The 24,750-nt window shown below is 40.0% G+C and overlaps 1 protein-coding gene across 2 annotated transcripts in view; it reads left to right on the forward strand.

The window, feature by feature from the left end:
- LARGE1 (LARGE xylosyl- and glucuronyltransferase 1) overlaps positions 1-24,750 on the forward strand; it is a 289,002-nt gene that overhangs the window by 216,779 nt on the left and 47,473 nt on the right. For both annotated transcript variants that reach the window (XR_010607125.1, XM_065646803.1), the window contains exon 8: positions 7,470-7,574. Coding sequence is in view for 1 of the 2 variants with exons in the window: in XM_065646803.1 (XP_065502875.1) it covers positions 7,470-7,574 (105 nt within the window). In the remaining variant the exon portion in view is untranslated. The remainder of the gene's footprint in view (positions 1-7,469; positions 7,575-24,750) is intronic.

The following is a 24,750-nucleotide window of genomic DNA, read 5'->3' on the forward strand; positions in this document are numbered from 1 at the left end:
GATTCACTCACTTTGCTGTAGTTTGCTGAACTCCTCACTGTCCTCTTCATTTTCCAACAAGCTCCTTGGAGGAGAGGAGAAAATGCATGAAAACCTAATATATTCTCTTCTTTTGATTGATTTCATTCTTTCATCTTTCCTTATGAAGATGAATCACAGGTTTAGCTCTTTACCCCAACCTTTCTCCATTCAATTCTGTGTACTTCATCCTCTTGATCACCTTTTGTGTATGATTGTGCCTTTTGAATCCTCCCTCCTACCACCTACAAAACATTTGTCATGTTTCTTTCTGTACAGACTCTTGCTGAGTTATTCTTCTTCTGTGGCCCAAGTTGCGGTAACTTCTTTTGGCCTGGCAACATCACCACCTCTGAGTACATCCAACCGTCAGCTTACACCATTGCTTTAGATCCTTATTCCAGAATTGCTAGTGTCTTCCTTTATTCCTTTCACTAACTCCTTTCCCCTTCACTGAGTCAACCTGCCCCATCTTGTCATTTCCTGCCCTTGGTGTACTGGATCTGCTTCGCTTATCTACCCTCCTTTTTTTGTCATGCGCTCGCTGCCTGTCTCCTTCCTACCTCTCCTGGCACCAGTGTGCTTTCCAACGTGATGCTCCCATGGATCCATCCTCTCCTCTCCTGAGACAGTCCTGTGGTACCTCCAGTACCTGTGGTACCTCCAGCTACACTTTGGCCTCCTTGTCATCCAAGTTGCTCCTTAATAACAGTCCATGCAGTTTCTCTCTATAAGCAATCAGTCCACTAAGAAGGGCTAATTGCTGTTGGGAAACAGCAACATATTTGATGCAAATGAGGTATCAAATTAAAATTTAAACACATGTAGGAGGTCTTTTTCCCCAAAACTTGATTTTTCCACGTATAAAATGTAAGTTCTTCACAGTAGGGACTGCTTTTTCCTCTGCCTGCCTATATACACAAACACACATGCACATCAGTATGTATTTATACATTTATATATGACTGTGTTTATAGGTATATGCAGGTGTATGTGTGCGTGCACTTATAATGCATATATCATTTATGTGTATGCAAACCTGTGAAATAAATGCACAGTAGGGGTTGAAGTGTTCAATTCTGTTGAACATAGTGTGTCCTGCACTGTACAGGCACATAATAAAGTGTCATCCTGTGTTTCTAAGGACAGGGAGGCTTGTGGTACAGTGCACACACAAGACGTCATGTGGATATTTTACACTGGATTAATCATAAAATTTCTAAAAACTTTATAGAGGGAAGTGCTCAGAATTTTTGTGCTAGAAATAGATTTTCAGAGGTAACTCAGAGCATTTGTTGCATGAGAAGACAGAGGGTTTTTTTAGGAATGAGAGAGGACATGGCAGTAGAAGAGAGGAGTGAGTTTGGTTGGGAGCAGGAAGAAACATGAATTGGTATAGACAGTGCCAGAATTGCATAGGGCATTAAGTGTGAGGGTGAAAAGCTTGAATTTGACAGTGATGTGAAAAGGTGGATGAGAGACGTGGCAGGAGAAGTGAAAGATTTTAGAAGCCACGTATTTTGTATGAACTGGTGCAAGGTCAGGGACTGGAAGGCCATAGAGAAGGGGTCAGTCACTCAGGCAAGGCTTAACATGAAGTGCAACACATTCGGCTGGTATCAATCAGCATAAGCACACTGATCATGCAGATTTACACCAGCTAAAAGGATGTATGGCTTCACATATTTCAGAGAGGAGAGGTGTCTTATGCAGATATTTAAAAGATAAAGAAATCAGGAGAAGGGGAGAAGAGAGAAAGAACATTAATGAAAGATTTTAATTCCAAGTGGTGCAGAAAATAACCCAGCTTCATTGTACCACTATAGATTCTGCTAGTCCTGATTATGTTCATCAGACTTGGTACTGGCCAATTTAGAAATGTTCCAGCATTCAGAATGTGTACATTTTCCCTCTTCTTTTCTGTCACCTTTTTATTCTCTATTTCTATGTCCCGTTTTGGGAGCAGAACTCTGCAGTTCTGATTCCTGCCAAGCTTGAATCTTAAATTCTTGTTGGATCCTTCTCCTGTTCTTTCAGCTTGCACTGAAGACATGCATTGCTCTGGCAGCACTTGGCTGTGGCGCCAGCATTTGTGTCTGTATTAAATTCCTAATGATCTAAACCATGGCTGTTAAAATAGCCCAAAGTAGCAAGACAGAGTTCTGCTCTGTTCTTCTTTAATAACCTCCACAGTGTAGAAATTCCTTACTTCTTGTGCTTCTTAAGGCTGAAAAATACTTTGCACTTGCTTTTCGCTTTGGAGGCCCATACCAAATACAACTAAACCTTGAGAATGTGACAACCAGGAGAGCTGTGCTGAAACAGATCTCTCCTGTGATACCAGCTCACCCTTTGGCCATGGGCAATCAAAAGGTGCCATCCCACCCCTTCGCACCCCTCTAACATGCCTTTTTGCTTTCCCTTTCTGGAAACAGCCTGATGTCCTGAGGACCACAGAAAGTGCAGCTCACCCTGGCTATTTGATGTGGGCCCATTGCTCCTGCTGTGATTGCAGTGGAGCCACGTGAAACTCACTGTAGTCTCTAAGACAAAAAAAAAAAAAAAGGCTTCTGCTGAAGAAGATTTTGTAATAACTGTATTTTTTACTACTATTATTATTATTTATTATAGCAAAATACCTCAAGGCAAGAGCTAAGGTTAGGGTCCTTTGTACCAAAGACTCTAGAGAAGACAGAATTCTCTAAAACTGGGAAAAAATCAGGGCAGAATAGGAAAGTATTGTTCACAGATAGCAAGATTGTACTGGGGCACCAAATGAAACTGACAGATACCAAACTCAACATAAATAAAAGCTCATACTTCTTCAGATGCGTGACGTGCCACAAGCCACTGGAAGCTGGAGGACCAGCAATCAGAAGCACCACCCTACAGCTGCCCTGTGGTGCTCCTTTGCTGAACAGCTGCTGCTCCCGGCTGCTGGAGACACAAAACTGTGCTGGACGGAGTAATTGGTGTTGTTATCCCCATTTTTATTACGGGAGAATTGAGCAAGAAGCTGTTACGTGACCTGTCTGGTGTCACCCAAGGGAACAGTATCAAAGCTAGGAGCTGAGATGAGGTTTGGAGTCCACTTCCATGCTTGAATTAGAGGATCATGCTTTCCCCTCCGTTAGCCACCAAAAATCTATGAAGTGAAAACAGAATCAAAGGCATTGAGTTGTCAGGCTCAGAAGTATCTGGTTTTTTGCTTTTCCATGGAAACCTCTTCCCAGTGACAGCTAAGCTTTTAGCAAGGAGAAAAGCACTTCTCATCATGCAAGAGCCATCAGGCAACAGCTGTATTGGGCAACAAGCTGTAGCTGTGCAGCTGCCTTCTGGAGAAGCGTCGACCCACAGCCAGGCAGCATACAGCCCCATTCCCGACAATCCAGCTGTAATTCTGCCTGCTCAATAATTTTTCACTGTGGTCATGCCAGGATCATAGCCTTGTTTTCTGTTGTCTGGCTGTTAGTGGTGATGTATGAATAAGTAAGAAAGACAGCTTGATTTTCATAAGCTAACTTGTGCCTGGAGTAACAGGGAGTGAGAGGAGTGCGCTTAATCATAGCTGCAGGGCCAGAGCAGAAAACAGTGACAGAGCTTTTGCTGCTATTGGTAGTATTTTATTTTAATAACTTTTAGGAAGAAGAAACGGGCAGCTCAGAATGCTGAACAATTCAAATTCATTATGGTCGCCACGGTGTTCTCATCTGCTGGAAGAATAACTCCCATAACTCTTTTATGGTTGCCTTTTACAACAGGCCATGGTGGCAAGGAACTGTAGTCCTTCTCCTCAGAAAAGCTCAATTCAGGTTTCAGTACGGTCAGAGGTGAAATGAAGCTGGTGAAAGTTTCCAAAGACCTCCATGTACCTTGTGGGGAAGGCCTGAAGAGCGGCCAAGGGAGAGGTCAGAGCTGATGGATGGTCAAAGAACTATGGGCAAGGAGAGCATTCATTGTGCCTGCTCAACAGCATGCCTTGCCTTGGCCCATGTTTCGTTTCCAGAACTTCCTAATGTATTTGAAGAAGTAAATAACTAAATGAAATAACTGGTAATGCTCAGAGACACTGGACAGATATTCTCACAATGATTCATTAATATAAAAAAAAATTAGTGAAAGTTTTGAGTGAAACATTTTTAGTTGTTCAATATTGGAAGAGCAAATCTTATTATTTTATTTTGGTTGAACTTTTAGGTACATAGAATAATATGGTATATATTTAGATGTGGTTATTTTGATATCTTTATATCAAAATATTTGGGGATTTTCTTCCAGAGAATATTTCTGAATTTCTTTTTTTTTATAGTGATTCAGAATGAAAACATTTTTTGGAACCATGAATATTTGCTGTGCAGCTGAAGTTCTGTTTTCCTGATCACTTCTGCCTTAAGTCAGGATCATAGAGACAATGTAAAGGGATATAAAACTGTGTTCTCCTTTGGCAGAGACAACAGCACTATTGCAGGCTGGAGAAAACAGAAATATAACTAGAGAAGGTACAAAACAATCTTCATAAATTTCTCGAAGGTGGCTTGGGAGACAAGCTATTATGTCTGCATGGTAGGTTTTTAGACACCAGCAAGAGTTACACCAGCCTGACAAGTCACATGCATTACTCTAGGTCAGTACGTGAACGTGTGTGCGTTCCCAGACCATTGCAAAAGCCAACTAAAGCGTGTTAGCTGACACATTTTACTTTGTATTTGTGACAAGGTAAAAAGACATGAACAGGCAGTTATTCCAGCTCAGTTGGTAAACAGTAAGTCATATTATCTGATTCATGGATCTAAGCCTTAAAGCTTACATGGTGTTAATTTCCGCCTTCATCCATGTCCTGTATCAAATGTCAAGGAATACTGGTGAGAGCAGGATTTGTTCAGGTACCTTCAAAAATAAAGGGAAAAAGAGGAAGGAAATAATACAGCTGCAATAAATATGTGCGAACATAATTTCATGAGCCTTTTCAGTTTATCTTAGCATGAGAAATAATAACTGAGAAATAAGTATTTCAGGGGTACATTGTCAGAACTGAGATTTTGGACTGGTAGGTGGGAAAGGAAGACCATTAACAAGCAGCAAGATTTGTTCATTTTTTATTATTCATCAGTTTGAAGGCTGTGGCTTGTTGGGAAATGCATGGGGCTAAAATAATGAAAGCAGACTGATGCTCCATGGTGAGGAAGTTCAGTATCTGCTTCTTGCAAATGAAATTCTAACATTTATTTTGATGTTAGCAGTACTATCCTGAGAAGGATCTGTGGACTGCTGAGTTGTGAAGTGCATCGTTAGAATATGGGCAGGGTCACTCTCTTCCTACCAGCTGTTTCAATCCATTCCAGCCCAGCTGCACCTGCGTTTTTTATTGGTTTATTTGTTTATTTTTTGGTTGGTTGGGTTTTGCTTTTGGTTTCATTTGTGGGGGTTTTGTTTGTTTTTCTCATTCTTTACTAGACATGGTAGTTTCTCATTTTGATTTATTCTACCTCATTGGTAAGGGAGTGGTTATAGGGAACAGGCAGTCTTCCCAGCACAGAATCAACAAGTGTTTGTTTAAATTGTGCCCTTCTTCCTTTTTTGGCTAAGACTCATTTCAGCCAGTTGAGATCCCTTTCATATTTCCTCACAGTGTATGGCCTGTGGCACCTCATGTGCTGTCTAATGTGTTCCATGTGTCTCACAGGTGGAGAGATGCTACAGTTTATTTATATAAACAAATCATCAGTTGCTTAGGATGCATCTGTCTCTAACTTGTAATTTCCTTCCGTTTGCATTGCACGCTGTTAATATTTCCATTTTTTAGTAGCGCCAATAGGCTAATAAATGTGTGGTGGTCTTTCATATGATCCTTTCAGCTCTCCTCCAGATTTTCCACCTTCTTAAAAATGAGTTATGGGGTATATTGTGAAAAAATAAATATGTGAAATATATATAATATATAATGGAAAAGGAGAGACATCATTAGAAAATTAGGTCTGGTGAGGACTGGCATGTTGTGATTAGGATAGAGTAGGATGATCCTGACCAGTGATGGGGAGTAGACTCGATAATCTCTCAAGGTTATTTCTAGATTGATTTCTGTTCACTCCTTGAACGCTTTTGTAATGTTCTGATTTATTTGTTATATGCATTGGCCACTGTCTGCTGCTCACACTCTTTGAAATAGCATTTGAGACACATGTGGGGTTACTGATGTTCTGCTGAGTTATAGATACCACAGGAAGGTATCACAATCACCTGACCTAGCCTAATGTTTTCCTTGCCAATTATGAAATTGAATTAATCATTTCTGTCTTTATGTCTTGCTTCTCAGCCCAGTCTTGTCTTAGGCCATGCTGATTTTTTAGTAATACAGCCCTGGTCCTATATAAGCAACATATAATGATCATTTAATGCTATCAGTGCACTGCTGTGACTATACACCCAATTTTATGAGCATAGCTGGGATTTGAAAATGTGCCTTTAGATCACGATGCTTTCTCAAAAGGGTGCAAAATAATTTCCAGTCCCAGTCTTAGCGCCCTCACTGAGCAGGTCCCTCTGTCAAAACGCCATTCCCATTCTTTGACTAGAACCAAATGCAGTTTTCCCCTCCCCTACATCCACCATCACCAGAGCACCATTTCAATCACTTCTCTTATTTACATTTTATACAGCACATTTCAGGATAGATAATTAAGTCCTTATCTATACAAACATTTACTTTTTAGTTGATTTTTAAGCAGTGCAAACCTTCTAGACACATTTGATTTAAAACACATTTTATTCTAGCTGAAGCTAGCTGCTAATCAATGTAAGCTAAACCAAAATAAGCCCATCTAAAACTGAAATCATAATTTCTATGCAGCATTCCACATAGGCTTACCTAAATAACTTTTAAATTACTCTCTTAAATTAAAACAGTGCAACATTCTTATGTAGATAAACTCTTAGAATCTAATATTTTCCTCAGCAAAAGGGATTTCCTTTGTGACTGAGAAAAAAATCTCTGAAACTAGTGAGGAGAGGGGATGGGAAGATAATAATTTGTTATACTGAGCCTTGTTCTTCAATTATATTATCTCCACCAGAGTATGAACAGATCTTCATATTAGATGATCAGTTTACCAACACTTCTCACTAGGAGGATTCTCCATCATTGTATTCCAAAATCAAGCAGCATTCAGATTCGTCTGGGTGATATTTTTTTGTCGGCACGACAAAGGTTCCCACAGTGTTTAATTACTCAGACTAGCCAGGGGAGAAGGAAAGAAACGAGCTGTGCTGAGCTGGCTGTGCCAGGATTGCTGTCTGTTACCCAAGCAGGCGTCTTCGTAAGGAGTGAAAGGGAGGCAGCATCCGAATTTCTGTCTTCTGTTTCCACTAGCTGTCCCTCACCAGATTTCGTGCGTGTTTTCCACTGGCTGACTGTCTTTTGTCTCATGATCTTTTTGCAATTTGCTCATTTCCAGGGCAGCAGGTTCTTGGCTTGGTGGAGAACCAGAGCGATTGGTATTTGGGCAACCTTTGGAAGAATCATCGTCCCTGGCCGGCTCTTGGGAGGGGCTACAACACAGGTAGGCCCTGAGTGTTTTCTTTGACTTAGCGTTTGTGTTGAGATGGAATCAGTCTCATCATATAGGGAGTATGTGATGTGGTAACTTGCACCTCTCTTCCTAGCCTACTGCAAAATTTGTCATTTAAAGCAGTAAAAATGATGCAGTGTGATGCATTTTGGAGTTTCTGGTCCTGTGCTACTCTGAGGAGAATCTCTTCCTTCTCTAAATCTTCTCAAGGAGATTGTGTGACATCCCTTGGGGAAGGACAGAGCTTGTCAGCAGTTTGACACATCCTCAGCCCATCTCCTGCAAGATTCCTCTCCATGATGAAGCATATGTAGGCCCAGCAAGAAAAAAAGAATAGGAATTAAGGCTCATTTTCTGTAGACAGGTAAATAGTGTCACAAAATGTCAGCCCAATAAAGATACAACTCCTGCAGGACAACAACGGTATCATAATTGTCCTAATAAAATGCAAACTACTGGCCATCAATTTCTGCTGCCGTAAGAAAGAAATAAAGGTGCTAGATCAGAGATTTTATTAGGTTACAAGAGCCAGGTCTTCCTACTGATTTGTGTTTGGTATACAAGAAAACATACCAGGTGCATAAAGAACATACACGTACATCTAAATCATTTTGTTCCTTGGCTTCACATTCTGATGCAGAGAGTTAGGCTCCCCCTCTATTTGTAATAAAAGGGCAGAACAGATGGGGAAGCCTCCATTTAGAAAAGATGCGTCCATTTAACTAACCCTGCACAACCAGGAAATTATTCACCATAACAGTGGGTTTGCTTCATGGAAATACATTGAATTGAATTAAACAGAGTAACTAGAAAAAGGATTGCACAAGTTGCGGTTGGGTCATCTGTGTGTCTATATTCCTTTGTATATATGGAGGAATAACACCAGTTTTTTTGTAAATTTGTATTTCTGCCTCTGCAAAACATCTCTGTTCTGTGAAGATGTTTGAAATACTAGCCTAACAGAACACAGATAGATACAGATACAAGATTTTGGCAAAAGAGGTTTGTTTCCTGGTTCCCCACTTGCCAGAGCAGAATTGCATATATAACGGCTTGGACCGCCTGCTGCCACAGCCGCCCACAAAAGCATGAGACAGAACTAAGTTTTATGGATTTGTCCTGAAACCTGAAAGCTTATGTTATACACAGCTAAACTTGTTGAAGTCAATTCTGTTCATTGTTACACGACAAAGCAGTATCTTTTCTTCTACAGCCTTTTATAGCTACTTTCTTTTTGCCGCATTTTTGCTTTTTCCTTTCTGCCATTTTAATGCCAGCAGGGAGAAATGTGTCACAACCGCATAACATTAGAATAACCCAGAAATGTATGGCGGGTAGTATCTAAAATGCAATTATGTAAATAAAAATGCTGCAAAGCTTTAATTTATAGTGTCTTAACTAGCTGTTCCAAATGTTTTATAGGGATATCAAATGTCAGTATATCACAAAATTCTTCCACTGAAAGCAAAAATAATTGAATGTCTGCAGTCAGATACACTGCGTGTGTTAATTTTTGGTATGTGTTAATACATACCTACCAGGCCATGCATAATCCTGCCCGGGATTTTAGTTTGCTCACAATTTTTTTCCTCAGACAACTCACCTGTAGTTAGAAAAACTATTTTTAAGAAAGAAAACCAGAAGGTAGATGATGAATGGAAGATTGACAAGTGATTGTAAGAAGTGGAATGATGTTTTTTTAAGTACATGGAACAAGAGGTCATGAAGTGAAACTGTGCAACCTCTGAGAAGTAGCAAACGATGTTATTGCCAGAATCAGCATCATTTACTATAATTTTCTTAATTGAATTCATTGTTTGCCTCAGTAATCTACAGGGATTGGAGGTATAAATCTCTCAAGGAAAATTAAATACGAAGTGAAACTGGAGCTTGTTTGATGTGTTCAGTAAATTAAAATAATTGACACTGAACACAACACTGTGGCCAAGGAGGATTCAGAAAACTAAACGGGTGGAGGGGGAACAGGAAAGAGAGGCAATAACTCTAAACGCTCATGAAAGACAGTGGGCCAGAAAAAGAAGTCTCTGAAATGCAGGTGCTTAAAGTTGTTCTTAGGAACAGTAAAAGGGCCCCCAAAACTGTGAAACTTTAATAAGCTAAACAAAACTGGATGGGGGGAAGCTCTCAGTCTTTGCTCTTGGGAGAGTGTGTACTACAGTCCTAAGACACAATCCTAGGAAAAAGGACTTTTATGTGAAGGCTCTTCAGCCAGACCCAACCCTGGCAGATTTGATACAGAAGCATCCCTCAAAGTCAAAATTCTTCCACTGCTTCCTCCTGACTTCTGAAGCAAATAATTTATCTTTCACTCCTACCTTTCTATGTCTGAGCCACTCTGGACAACATACAGTTTGAGAGTGTCCCAGAAGGCAAATACATTAAAGCCAAAGGTGTGTTTGTTCCTTCTCCACTAGCTCTTTAAACCCAGTAAGCATGTGTGTTCTCCTATTCCTGTGTGCCCAGCGAAATCTCCTGATAGCCAGTACACATTTTCAGGGAAGATTTTATGTGGTTGTTTTCCATTTTTCTTCCTCATTTGCACAGGCAGATAACCCATGATAATAAAAACTTAGAAAAAAACAAACCAAATTCAAAAATCAGTTCAGTGACAACTTAACTGGTGTTTAAAATGTTCTTAGTAGAACCATTATTTACAATAACATTCCCTTCCTCGAGCCATTTTAAACACAGCTCTTTCTGTATCATAAAGGTACCCAGGTTTTTTCAGTACCTCTTTGGCCAAAACTCAGTAAGCTGCTTAATCAAATACTTTTTTTAATATATCATCCACTCCATTTTGCTTGTCAACACTGAAATTAACCCTTTCAGATTCCTCATACATTAGCTAAAGCGCACTTTTCTCTCTATATTGTCTTTCACTGCCTGAATTGTGCTTTTTTAAGTATTGCCTGAGCTGCACTGTGATTTTTCTCTTTACAGATGTTAAACTGACAGCTCCAGAATTGCACTGTATGGTTTGATGTTCATTTCTGGAGTAACAGTCATCTTAGTCCTCAGAAAAATACCTTGTCAAAGAAATTCTAAACATAAAAGCTTCTAGTACTTCGTCTGCCTTATGCTTTCCATCATGGTGGAGAATAGCTTTAAAAAGCAGTTTGTGGTGACCGTTATCATGATTTCAGGCCGCTTCCTCAGCTGGTGTTGATCACCCTGGCTTCTCTGTCTTTAGTGCAGCAGGGCCGACTTATATCAGCTGAGATGGACCCCACGCCTTTCAAACGGAACTTTAGGATGGATCTGTGCCTGCCGTTTGGGTGCCAGGAGGGCATTTGTAAAAACTTTGGCTCAGGGGATTTCAGATTTCTGGACTTCAGAAACCCATCCTGAGGTTTTGAGGCACATGTAAAATACACTGCTTCAGTGCGGCTAGGAGATACTGTAAGGAGGTGTCTCAGCAGCCTGAATTGAAGATTCATCCTCCCACACTGAGAGATGTCACATCACCAGATTTGTGGATTGAGAACAGAAGGGAATGGCTAGCACCTAACCATTACCCAGGATACATGTGCACCATGCATTATTACTCCCATGTTTGCAATGATGGGAAGAATGCTAGACTGAATCTCTTTCCTTTATTGTTTCCCCAAAGAAAAGGACCTATGGAAGATGGATTGGAAGTGGGAAGCATATGTTCTGTCATTTTTACATAATATTTAACAGTCATGAATAATAAAGGCTAGCATAGGGCAGACTGTTTATATGAAATCAGACTGGATCACAGCTTGTGCTTCTTCATGATGATATTGTGCATCTTCAGTGCAGAAAGCAAATTGTTAGTAAAGCAGTGCAAAATGAGAGAGTGGGGGGTCATGGAACTGCCTGTGGTCCTGCTCTGGAAACATGATAACCACTTTCACCGTAGCTTCACAAGCCTCTGCTCGTGACATTATGATAATGGATCTGATGTTAAGATGGGCTGAGCACTTTTAATTTAATCAGACATTTCTGTTTTTCAGGAATCCTCACAATTAATGCTTTAAATAGTTATTCTTGCCTAATTCTGGATAGATTTGTTACCCAAATGCCTTTCTTTTTCCTCCTGGAAGAGTCAAAGTTCCATGACACCCATCTGAGCGTAGCACTAATTCACAAACTACGTTCCATAGAGTCTGACTAAAACTAGTGCTTTTCTTCATGATGTTAATAAAGGTCTATAGTGGTTGCTTGAGAGAGGAGACTTGTCCTGTTTACCTCAGTGAATGAGTAAGTCAGAGAACTCATGGTTTATAGAACCTTTAAATGCCCACCATCGGGGCCTGACTCAGTTTAGCCACGCTCTTTCTAAAACCCATTGCAATATTCCTGCCTCCTACGTAAAACATTAGTCACATTTGGTACAGGAATTGGTATCATTAGGTTTGGTTGTAAGTACAGAAGCCTTTACAAACAGATGAAAAGTACACTTTAATGATTAAAAAAAAAAAAGGCGAACACCAGTGTCAAAGCAAAAAATAACACTTTCTTCAGCTACTCAGATTCACACTGTACCAGCTTTTTGGATTAGATTATTCCTTCTTTAAGGTACTGTGGGCTCATTCAGCAGATACTGTTATCAGTGCAAAGCATACGGCTACGTACGTGCTTTCTAACACACAAAGATGCATTTGAAGTACAAGTATCATGCACACTGTACAGGTAGTAGTTTAGGAAGGGCCAACACTTTGTTGCTTTTAGACACAACAGGAAATCTCAGTCTGTCTGTGTCGATGGTGGGAAAGTAAAATGATAATGCTTTTGATGACCAGATCCCTGTCGGCTATAATCGGTAGCTTGCACTTAAAAATAAGCTATCTTAAAGCTGACTACCTTCAAAGAACAGCTTCCTTTCCAGTCTTTCTCATGCAGTTTCTAAAGCATGTGATGTAACAAGAACTTGTTTACAGCATGCTTGACATTTCTGAAATATGGGTCAATATGTATTTGATTTTGAAAATGGTGCCTCTAGTTTGAGAGGCCTGTCTGCATAATAATGGCATTGCTAGAACTGGATTAGTCTACTGTTCATTGCATTCTCTGGGATACATCCTCTGCTCTTTGGCAATTGGAACTATCAGTCCCTGCAATAACTCTTTTTTTTAAACAACACCTGACTTTCTTTGAAACACTGAAAACTTTCATCTCCTAAGAACCCTGTGGTAAAAAAACAATGGCATTCAGACAGCCTATACCAGATTCTAGTTTCCATGGTATTGGCATATATAAAAAGGATGTTGTTTTAGTTGATTAAATTGCCCTAGTTTGAGTTTTTTTACCGGTCTGACATGAATCCACAATGTTGATCTCCATGTAATGTACCTAAATAGGACATATATATGTACTGTTCCAATCTTACGATTTAAAGAATCATTCTGAAGTGCGGTATTTTTAGCTTGATCAAGACAGTTCTTTATGTGAACATACATAGCTTGATGAGAAATTATATTGTCCAGCACTCTGAAATGCCCTCTATTGTAGAGGGACCATCATTAGCAGGTTAAATTTAGATGAAAGACTTGCACATAAAAGCTTAGTAGATGCATCCAGGTGCCTCAATGGAGAACAAAAACTTCTGTTATATGGCAGGAGAACTCCAGACAAACGCATAGTAGTAGTAAAACCAGTACTTTTTCTTCTGAAGTGCAAGTTCACTTTCCAGTTTCTCATTGTGTTTGTAAAAGTGATTGTGTAGAGATAGATCCTTTCTGTAGATACAGAAACGGAGGTTTTAGCCGTAGTCCCAAAGCAAAGAAAGAGGTATCACAGTTGGGCTCCATCTTTGGACTCTTAAAAAGTAGCCAGTTGCCTGTCACAAAAAGCAGCAGAGTAAGTAAGATGTCTTTCTACACCCTTGTGTCAAAGCTGTCACCTCTAAGGGAGTGCCAACAAAAAAACCAGCTGAATTTGGTCATAGTCAAATCACTCTCCTAGGTGCTATTGGCTACAGGAATCACTATGCTTTAATCATTTTAGTGATAGAACACACTAGGCTCAGTACAAACCTTTCCCCTTTAAAAAAATATCAAGACTTTATACTCCCTGAGTTGGAGGTGTTTTGAGAAAGAAGAATCTGCAAAATTGCGTGGACACTGAGATGTTGGAAGTAGCAGCAGCTCAATTCTTCCCTTTCCCCATTGTCTTTCTTCTGTCTCTATGTTCAGCTACATTCCGCCTTTAATTGTTCCTGCTGTAGCTCCTCAACCCTCCCTCCTCCACCTGTCTGTATTGAACTGAGGACAGGAGCACTGCAGTACCATATATATACAGATAGTTCCTACACTGTTACTCTCAGGGACTTAGCAGAGATGGTGAACAGAGAAGTTTTCCCAAATAGGATCATAGAATTATAGGCAATTTAAGCCGGAAGGGATCTCCAGAGGTCTTCTAGTCCTCTTCACACTGAAAGCCAACTTAAGTTGCTCAGGGCCTTTTCCAGTTGAGGTTTTACTATCACCAAGGATACCTCTCAAGACAGCCTGCTCCTGTATTTGGCTACTGTCTCGGTGAGAAAAGTAAAAAATAAAAGTAAAAATTTCCTGATTTGTAATTAGAGTTCCTTTGCTGCAATTTGTGTCAGTTACCTCGCATTCTGTCTCTGTGCATCTCTTAGAAGAGTTTGGCTCCATTAAGTATCTGTAGAGAGCAGAAAGAGATCCCCTTAGCCTTCTCTTCTCCAGGCTGAACAAGTCTGTTTCTCTCAGCTTCTCATACGTGTTCTCCAGGCCTCTGACCATTTTGGTTGCTCTCTGCTGGATTTGCTCCAGCATATCATTGTCTTTATTTAACTGAGGCATCCAAAACAGTACTTGAGATGTGGTCTTACAAGTGCTGAGTGAAGACTGTTAATCACTTCCCTTGTCCTAAGGGGCTAATACAGCCCAGGATGTGGTTGGCCTTCTTTGTCACAAGGTCACACTGCTGGCTTATGTTCAACTTGCTGTCCACAGAACGCCCTAGAACTTTTCCTGAAAAGCTCCTTTCTGTCTGTCGGCTGTACTGTCCCTTCAGGAATAGTCCCACACAGGACTTCTCATTGAATGTTGTGAGCTTTCTCTTAACCCATTTGTCGAGCCTGTCAAAGTCCCTCTGAATAGCAGCTCTATCCCCAGGGTACTGGTCAGAGCCCCCAATTTGATGTCACATGTGACATTGCTGAGGATGCATTATATCTCATCTCTAGCTCATTAATCAGGATGTTAAACAGTATCAGTCCCAGTATCAACTCTTGTGGAATACCACTTGTAACTGGATGCCATCTGAATGTTTTATTGCTGAACACAACCCTTTGAGTTTGGCAGGCCAACTTACTTTCCATGTACCTTGCAGTCCACCCATCCAAACTATACCTCAGTTTGGCTATGAGGATGCTAAACAGCTCCATACACATTTTCTCCTTAAGCAAATATGTCCCTGTATTTCTGCTGGGAACCTAACCTGTCCCTCTGCTGCTAGAACAGAAAAGGCTGTGGCAGAATGATTGACCCTCAGCTGACCTTTGGGTGAAATCATCGCATTAAAGTACATTATGTTTCCTTTCTTTAAAAAACGCTATGGTTTATTTTTAGTCTTGTTCATTCTGTGCTGCTTTCCTTCCCCTAATCCATTTCTTAGAACATTCTAGTTCTCCTGAGTCACACCCAGTCAATAAACTGCCCATTAAGTTGTCAAGGAGGGGAAGTTGTCTTATTGCTTATGAATGCAAAACCCCAAACCTGTTTGTCATCTAACTACAAAGAAATACATGAGAGGCTGTTCAGGCCCTCAGCCACATTTCCTCTGCTGTTGCTAGGACAGTGACTGAACACCAGACCAAGAAAAGCTGTGGCTGGTTCTTACGCGTTCTGCCCATCCCTACAATTAGCCTTGTGGACTACTGTTAATATTAGAAGACAGCCAAAATAATTATCACCTATGCAGGGTGCATTTTTCTTCTTCACATAGTCCGAAGTGGAAACCTTGTAAAATTGTTGACATTTCAACCACTATTAAATATGATGCTTTTGAGAGGATCAAAACCAAGAAAAAACCTACATAATTTAAAGCAATGTTCCCTGTTATCTTTCACTTTTCGCTACTTTCTGAGGAAGAAAGAAATGTAGATAAGCATCATGGAGAAGGTCCAGATCTGGTGTAAATGCCTGACTCCTGAGTTAAATAGACCTAAGCTGATTTACAGAAGCTGAGGATAAAGAAACAGATTTTTTTTTCTTTTGGAAGTGGGTGATTCTTTGCTGGAGAGTCCAGGATAGATTAGGTTTGGAAGATGTACTTGCTTTCCTCTGGGCAAATATTCAGTGAATTCCAGCAAACCTCCTCAGTTTTTATCCATGGAAACAAGCTTTGTGTGATCCCTTTTTCCAAACATGCCTGCACAGGGACCTCCTGCACGGTAATCCTGTACAGTCTGTACTGCTCTGTGATTCCTGTTCTGAGAGCTCACTCGAAGTCCAGTTACTCTGGCTTTATGTAGAGTTGTGACACTCACTGGCACTTCTGTGTTTCGAGGCACTGACGTGTAAAATTGTACACTCAGAAAGAATGAAGAGATGCATGAGAATTAGTCCAGGATGGATAATCAGAGGAACATAAGCTCCAGGTTTAATACAGTTGTCAAAATACTTTGTGTGATCATTGGATGCATAAACAGGGACAGTTCACATATGAGTACAGGAAGTTTTTCTATTGGGTATGGGCTTTTTATTCCTGACATGCTGGATGTCTACACTGTCAAATAACTTAGCTCCCTAGTTCATTCTTCACTCTTGGCTCCATGGTCATCAACAGGGCACAGGAATTACTCAGTACCCTGTCTTTCTCAAGGAGTAGCCTGTCTTTTGTCAAGAAAAAAATGGTGTAATTTTTTGATAGTTAAATCCAGGAAATATTTCTGGAAGGTTGTATGGATTGGACTAAGCTCTGTTTGACATCTCTCTCTGGTTCTTCAATGCTGCATCAGAAGACTTCATACTCTCTAATATTTCCACATGCCCTAACAACATTCTCCAGTGCACACAACATAGACCCATGCTAAAAACTCTGCAATCTAGAAAGCTGTAACATGGCTCTTTCATAATGTCAGGCACTGAAAAATGCTAGGAAAATAATTGTTATGTCTAAAAACTGAAGGAACTCAAGCAAGGCCCTCAGAGACAAGTACTATGTAGTGTGAATGTGGCTGGCCTGCTCCATGAAGAGCTAGGCCCTGAACGGTGTGTGTACAACCACTCTGTAGGCCTTGATCTGGGTGCTAGGGATCACTTCTTGGAGTGGATATATTTTAAAATGTAGATTTAGCTACTTGTCCAGGTCTAATCTCCACAGGTCAAAGGTGAGTACTTATAAATTAATGAAGTTCAAAGAAAATACTGGAAAATTTCCCATAAAGTTGGGAAAAATGGCTCCAGGAGCTTATCTGGGAGCACATCAAGAGATAGTTTAATCATAATTTATTAGTATCTGCAGGAGAAAATAACATTTCTTAATAGAGGGCTTGCCAATTTAGCAAAAGTTCAGCAAGATCAAATGACTGCAAGTTCAAAGACATGTTCAAATTACAAATAATGGAAGTATCCATCATCAGGATAATTATGCATTGGAATAACTTATCAAAGTGTGTGATAGATTATCCATTATTGTAAATTTTTAAATCAAGACTGAATGTTTTTTTACAAGTTATGCTCTAGTTAAAGCACAATTGATTTTGAAAAATCCTGTGGCCTCTGTTAGACAAGATCTAAAAATTATCCTTTCTGACTTTATCACTTAAATATGTATTTAACTGGGACTTTGTTTTCCTCTCAAGGCAAGTCACCTAGGCACCTAGGCAAATGAAATCACAGATAACCTCCCATGTAAGAACTTGTTGCCTTTTTAGTACCGAAGAGAGGAAAAGTTCTTTAAAACCTTGTAAAAATTTTACATGTTTCCCCCATGTTGCTTTTCTTTTTAAATCTCACATTTCAAAGATGTGTGCCTGACCATCTTTTTACTAGTGCCAACTTTTGGCACCTCCATCATGACTTCCAGACATGTACAGAGATCCACACTGAGTGGCTGTTGGGTGGCACTTGTGCATGGCGGTGATGTGAGACACATCTTTGAGACAGCTCTCCTCTGCTCCGTTGAGGTTGGTCATTGCCATTGTGCTGCACCACGTAGAAGCTGAAACCTCTCTCCTCTCTCCCTTTGCTGGTCTGAAGCTAGATGTGTTATCTGAGATTTACAACTTCGGGATTTTTTCCAAGCAAAAACTTTCCCAATCTTTTGAATTTCAAGAGGATTCAATGATTTGCCTCCTGTGGTTTTTGGTTGGTTGGTTGGTTTTTTCCCTATTGGAAGCTATCTCCCTAGTTCACCAACTGAGAAGTCCTTGGAATATTTGCTTTCCTCTGCCTTTAAAATGTAATCTCTGTACCCTGTATGCTCACAAGGCTCACAGAGGGCAAAGGCTATAAGAAAATGAAGGAGCTTTTTAAAACCCACGTAAGGAGCTTTTTCACAGATGATTTTCATCTCCTACAACTTTTTGCACAGAGTTCAAGAAACACAGGGATTCGAGTAAGGTTAATATGCTTACTTTCTTCCTTGATGCCCAAAGCAAGTAGAGCATCTGGGAAGAACTTGACCTTTCCTTTCTGATTTTGCTAATGTTTTTGCCAGCCAAGTTGTTTTCCATTATAGGATTTAGGAAAACTTTGTCAGCAATTTGGGCAGGAAAGTGTATGACTTTGCCTTGCTTGGGATCTATGTAAGAGAAGGCCATTTGCTCCAGGGCCATGGTTTTTCTTTGCTGACCTCTAAGAGACCTGTAGAATTGTTACTTCTCTTCACAAGACTCTGGAAGATAGGAGAGGAGGGCACTGCTTGGCCAGGTGGTCTTTAAGTAGCAAAGGTTTTCTTCCACAGACTTTACATTAAAGTCTTATGGTTCATGACTTCTTTCCTGTAAAACGTCTGGACTCCTGAATCAAGGAAGTTTTTCCGTAGCACCCTTTGGGGCTTTAAGAAAGTTGGAGAAATTCACCCCAAAATTGAAATCTTTAAAAGAAGATACAAAGAATATTTATCTTTTTTTTTTTTTCAAATTGCTTAGAAAGAATAGCATGTCAACAATAAAGAAACAATTAGAAAACCAGGAAATTCTGAGCTACAGTCTCTAGCTCCATAAGAAGTTAGAATCACGCTCCACTATATGCTTCATCTTAACTCTGCCTAAGGAGAAACAGCATACTTCAGGAGAGGAGAACAAAGCAAATAAAAGTGTTCCATTTCATTAAATGGTCATCAGGAAGTATAAACAAAATGTCTATAATGCTTCAAGAGGAACCAGGCTCCCAACAGAGTGGCTGCGCTGCATTTCAAAATGCACTCTGTCACAGCTTCGCTTTCCATGTATGTGCAGAGAAAACAAGGGCTGTTGCATTCTGTCACCGTGCCTGGAGGGACATCCACTTTACATTTCGAAACAGCTTCTCAGCCCTGTTTGGTTTTCTCAGAGAAAAGCTCAAATGTGGAGTCATCGTTTATTCTCAATACATTGTGTATCCCTGCAAGTTTTTTTACATTGTGAAAGGGTTTTTTTGAGAAAAAGGCTGGAGCATGTGAGTTCATAGTTAAATAATATAACAGGATACTCCAAAATGTGTTAGAATGGCAGTCCTTCGGTCATACTGTATTAAAAGTTATAGACATAAGCTGTGATGTTATTATACTAATGATACACCTGGTCAAATTATGAGCAGCAGCTAGATAGATGGTCTATAAATCAAGTGAAATAAATGCAGTGACTTTCATCCACACACAGACTTAAAATGAAGGGTTTAAAATGTGTGCAGCAGTTTGTTGTGGAAGTACAGGTTTAATTCAGTTTTGTAATCCCTAACAACCATATACTTGTGTTTTTCCATTTGCTGTTGATACTGTGGTGGAGAGCAGAGGCCACAATCAGTGGCGTGGAGGTTTGACCCAGTGGATTCCGAATGCAGTCCTGAGCAAAACTGATCATTTGGGCCCTGATCCAGCAAAGGCATAGTCACATTCCTAGCACTACACACTGTGACCACTTTCATTGCTTTCAGGTACATAAATTGGAACTAAAAGAACATGCGTAAGTATTTACTAGAGTACTAGGCTGTCAACACTATCATGGTGCTGCTTCTGAGATGGCAGAGCCACAAGCCTCTTACATAGCACCTAAAACTGAACTCAACTTTTTAGTGCCAAATCTATTTCAGAAAACATGGTATCTCAATGTTGTTTGTCCAGCCTTAAATCTCTGGGTCAGGTATTTATTGTAGAAAATCTCCATGTCAGCACTATTTAACATTATTTCTTACAGCATCTAAGACTCAGTGGTTTGGTGTATAGTCTTCAGTATGCTGGTTAAGTATTGTAAAATCCCAGTAATATTTTTTTAAATTCACTATTGCTTTATACTATATTTTGAAGTGTGTCTGCCCTGTCTGTCTCAGATATTGTAGTGGTATCTGCTTGCTATCTGTCTAGATGGTTCATTGTTACAAGTTTAGTTTCTGGAAGAATTTTTTAAAACCTGACAAGGATAGGCTCTGAGATGCTGCTCACATAATCTGGCATTGCCTCTACTTTTCACAAAAACAGCCTGTTCCACTTGAAAAGAAACAGGCAAGGTAATGCTTACAGAAAATTATCTCTTAGTAGCTACATTCCCCTCCCCAACACTGAGTGCTTTTTCAGCCACCTTAAAAGGGCCATTGTAATAAATCAATGGAGTTTGAAAGCTTGTCCGGTTTCACTATAACTTCTGTAAGTGATTCTGTTCTATCTTAAAATGTTGTTTATTACTTTCTACTCTACTGTATACTCCTCCCTGAATTTCAGGATAAGGCACAGTCTGTGTTCCTGAAGCCAGAGGTGGGGAATGTTTCCCAACTGAAGTGTTTTTTCATCCAAATGTGTTAATTCAGAAATTTTGCCCTGTTGTCTCCAAGCTATTTAACAAATTCCTTTTTTTTTCCTGTTAGTTTTTAGGTGTGAGATTTTTGTGTGTGTTCTAAAATTGCCTTTTTTGAGACTTTCCTTGTTTTGTTTGTTTGTTTTCTTGTTTGTTTGAGCAATTCAGAATCTGTCAGATTTTTGTAATTCAAGCAAAGCCTCATCAAGCAGGGGGAGAAAATGGTATTCAAATAAAAACTGGACTGGGATGTGCTCCTCATATTTAGTAATAAAGCGTTATTTTTCTAAGGGCTTTTTGAGATATTTGCATCTCTGTATATGCCTGAACTATTTCCTCAGGATAATGAAAATAGGGTGTTCTGTGACTGTTTGTTTAATACTCAAGAGACATTTGCCACTTTTCTCTTTTTGTTTATTTGTTGCCAAGCTTTCCCTTTGTTTTCCCAGGTAGGTGAAGGCAGGAAAATGCTGCACTCATCAAAAGATGAGAAGTCCCACTGCCTGGGGCCAGATGTTCATAAAATATTCCTTTGATTTTTTTTTTTTTTTCTCCACTCTCTTCCTCTCCCAGCACAGCAGCTGAGAGTAAGTCCCTTTTCCCTTTGTGTTCAGCTGTATGTCATCTTGAATTTAGTCTGAGATTTCAGTCAATTTGACTCTGAGTGAAGGGGCTCCTGAAGCAAACATTTCCCTTTCCTTATTTCAGACACTTTGCCTGCAAGCTAATTGCACAGTTTGGACTTAGTACACGTTACATTTGCTTTTGGTAACAGAACAATATAGAAGTAAAACTGGAGTGTTCTGTTCTGAAGAAAAGATCGTTTTTCCTCTGCATGAACTATTTAAAAGTTCCCAGCACACATGCTTTTGCTTTGCTTTTGCACTAAACACTAATTAAGTGAATAGTATTAAATTCTCCTCTTAGAAGATATCTCTTATTCTCACTAATACTAATGAGTAAATATTTAAACTTTCTATACATATTCTCCAGTAGTTACTCTTAAAGCAGCAGAAAATTAGAATTCCACAATGCAAGAAGCCCTGAACAGAGGCTGTACAAAGGCATTAAACCAAAGCCTGTAGGTGAATTAAAATAGAAGTCACATTGAAATGAGTCTTGACATTAAAACATTAAAAGCTTATGAATATTTTCAATAGCCATGATTGCATCATAATTTAATACATCCTTTCTCACATATATTCCAGTTTTTCCACCCCATCTGCCTCTTTTACTTTCAGCTGCTACCATGATAGCCCCTCAGGACAGCATAATCTCTTTATCTGCAATGCCTTAATTTGCTCCTAGCATAAGAGTGGAATACAAAAAAATTGGACAATACTGCACATGATAAAACATTTCCCCTTTTCTTCCTCAGACTGGAGGCTTAAAGAAATTAAGAAAAAATGTTTTATGGTCTATAAATTATAAATACTATGGGTTAGGGCAACCCCCGGTATCAATACAGGCTGGGGATCAAGGGATTGAGAGCAGCCCTGTGGAAAAGGACTTGGGGGTACTGGTGGGGGCAAGATTGGACATGAGCCAGCAATGTGCACTTGGAGCCCAGAAGGCAAATTGTGTCTTGGTCTACATAAAGAGGAGTGCGGCCAGCAGGTCAAGGGAGGTGATTCTGCCCCTCTGCTCCTCTCTGGTGAGACCCCACCTGGAGTCCTGCGTCCAGCTCTGGAGCCCTCAGCACAGGAAAGACATGGACCTGTTGGAGAGGGGCCAGAGGAGGCCACAGAAATGGTCAGAGGGCTGGAACAGCTCTGCTGTGAGGACAGGCTGAGAGAGCTGGGGTTGTTCAGCCTGGAGAAGAGAAGGCTCTGGGCAGACCTTATTGTGGCCTTTCAGTGCTTAACAGGGGCCTATAAGAAAGATGGGGACAGATTGTTTAGTGGGGCCTGTTGCGATAGGACAAGGGGTAATGGTTTCAAACTAAAAGAGGGGAGATTCTGGTCAGACATGAGGTAGAAATTTTTTACACTAAGGGTGGTGAAACACTGGCCCAGGTTGCCCAGAGAGGTGGTCGATGCCCCATCCCTGGAGACATTCCAGGCCAGGCTGGACGGGGCTCTGAGCAACCTGATCTAGTTGAAGATGTCCCTGCTCATGGCAGGGGGTTGGACTAGATGAGCTTTGAAGGTCCCTTCCAACCCAAACTATCCTATGATTCTATGATTAGAGTTAACTGAATTTTACAATTAGTCTTTATTTTTCTTAATAAAGAATCTCCTCATTTGTATTTGACTATTGAAACAAAGCTGACAGTTATTGCCAGCTGGAAAAAATCCGCTGCCAGAGTGGAGCTTATCCTACCCCATTTATTGCTGCAACGCAAGGCATCTGCTTCACCTTGATCTAGAATTTCAGACAAAGCACAATGGCTCTCTCAGAAGGTAATGACACACACTGCATACTCCAAGTAGGCTTCAGTTATGCTGGAGAGAAGACAAACACACTGGCAAAAATACGTTATAGCATCTTGTGACAATACATCCCTTTCCAACCCAACAGCTGGAAGCAGAAAGGTTGACTGAAGATGAAAGGGGATCCCTCCAGTACAGGTTCCAGCATCCTTGGGAACCAGATGGACTGAAATGGAAACCAGAACTAAAATAGGCCACAAAATTCACTGCCAAAAGAAGTTTTATTTTTATTCACGGCATTGACAGGTTTTACTAGAAAGAAATTTGCCATGTCATAGAATCTGAAGACAGGAATGACCTGGAACCTCCTTTGTTCTATCCCAACCATTGCAAGATTTTTCCATATATATTTTGCTGTTCTTTGTGTAGCCTGATTTTTAAAGACTCGTGAAATTAAGCATGTTTTCTGTCATTTTTAGGTTCTTTTGACACAAAGGGTTTAGGAGAATTTTTCTTAAGTATTCAGGCTACATTTCCTTTCTTATTTTCATTATTTCTAGTTTTATCATCCTAGACTCCCTCAGGCAGCTTTACCCAGTGCCTGCTTTTTGCCATTTCATATTCTTCTGTGTAGTTGTTACGTTTCTCTGCAGTTGCCATGATTTTTTTTTTTTTTTGTAATATCACTTGCAGATGTCATTACTATTCTGTTCACTTCCCCTTTCACTAATGAAGACATGAAACAACACAAAACCTATCATTGCTCTTACTAGGCACTTCATGTCAACCTGCTAGGCTGCTGTTTATCAATACTCTTCCTTTATGGTCCTTCAGTTTGCATTCATCCCCCATGACAGTCCTCTTATCTAAGTTTTTCTGAATTAATTTTTCAAGTAAAATTTTCTGAGACACTGTAGGAAAGGTTTTGCTGATGCTTCAATCCAGCTTCATTGCTTCTGCCGTTTTCCCTTCTTCTACACTAGGGATTTTGTCCAGACAAAAAAGCAACTGAGGAACAACAATTCATGCTGAGATATCTCGTTTACCTCTTTGAGTGTAACTTTCTGATCTGAAGATCCTGCTCTATGAACACTTGGTGCCTTCATGGCAGGCACTCCCAAAGGCTGGTTTGTAACCAGCATTGATAAGCTGTTACTCAGAAAAGTTTCGGGGATTGCAACCAGATATGTCAAGTGATTAATTTCTTACTTGGTGGAGGAAAGGCTGAAATTTCATCTTGCACAGTATATGTGTTGAATCCTATGCAGTAAGTATTTAGAGTCAGATTTTACCCCACACACATTGGGTAAAATGTTTCGTATGAGTGACAAAATTCTCTTTGTCTTAGCATAATTGTGACTTCAGGCCAAATAGAAATTAATTTAAACAGTGGGATTTTGTAAGAAGCAGGTCTCTGTTCAGTGTGAAGGTGGCAGAAATGGAGTCATACTAAATAAATCAGGATTGTCTCTACCCTTTCCTTAGTAGACAGTGGCCTGACAGAATATCTTCTTGGACCCTGTAGCATTTCAGAGTAAGTAGTAGGGAGGGTCACTTCTGAGTGTTAGGAGGTTTCTTCTTTCTTTTTTTGCAGGATATTATTTAATTATCTTGGGAATTATAATAAACTTTGGATGGAGTTAACATCCGTCATGTGAATTACCTGTATTGGTTCCTTTCGTGAGGAATAATCCCAGGGCTACTCATGTCACAATGAAATCAAGCTTTAGCAATTAAGGAGGCTACTAGAAATAAAACATCGTTCTCTTGCTTCTCTTCTTCCCAGTTTCACTCCTCTTGGGCTACTTTAGCCCTCTTTCAAGCCTATATAACCTAGCATTCATCT

The sequence above is a fragment of the Caloenas nicobarica genome, chromosome 1 (genome assembly GCF_036013445.1).
Source record: "Caloenas nicobarica isolate bCalNic1 chromosome 1, bCalNic1.hap1, whole genome shotgun sequence".
Lineage (NCBI taxonomy): Eukaryota > Metazoa > Chordata > Aves > Columbiformes > Columbidae > Caloenas > Caloenas nicobarica.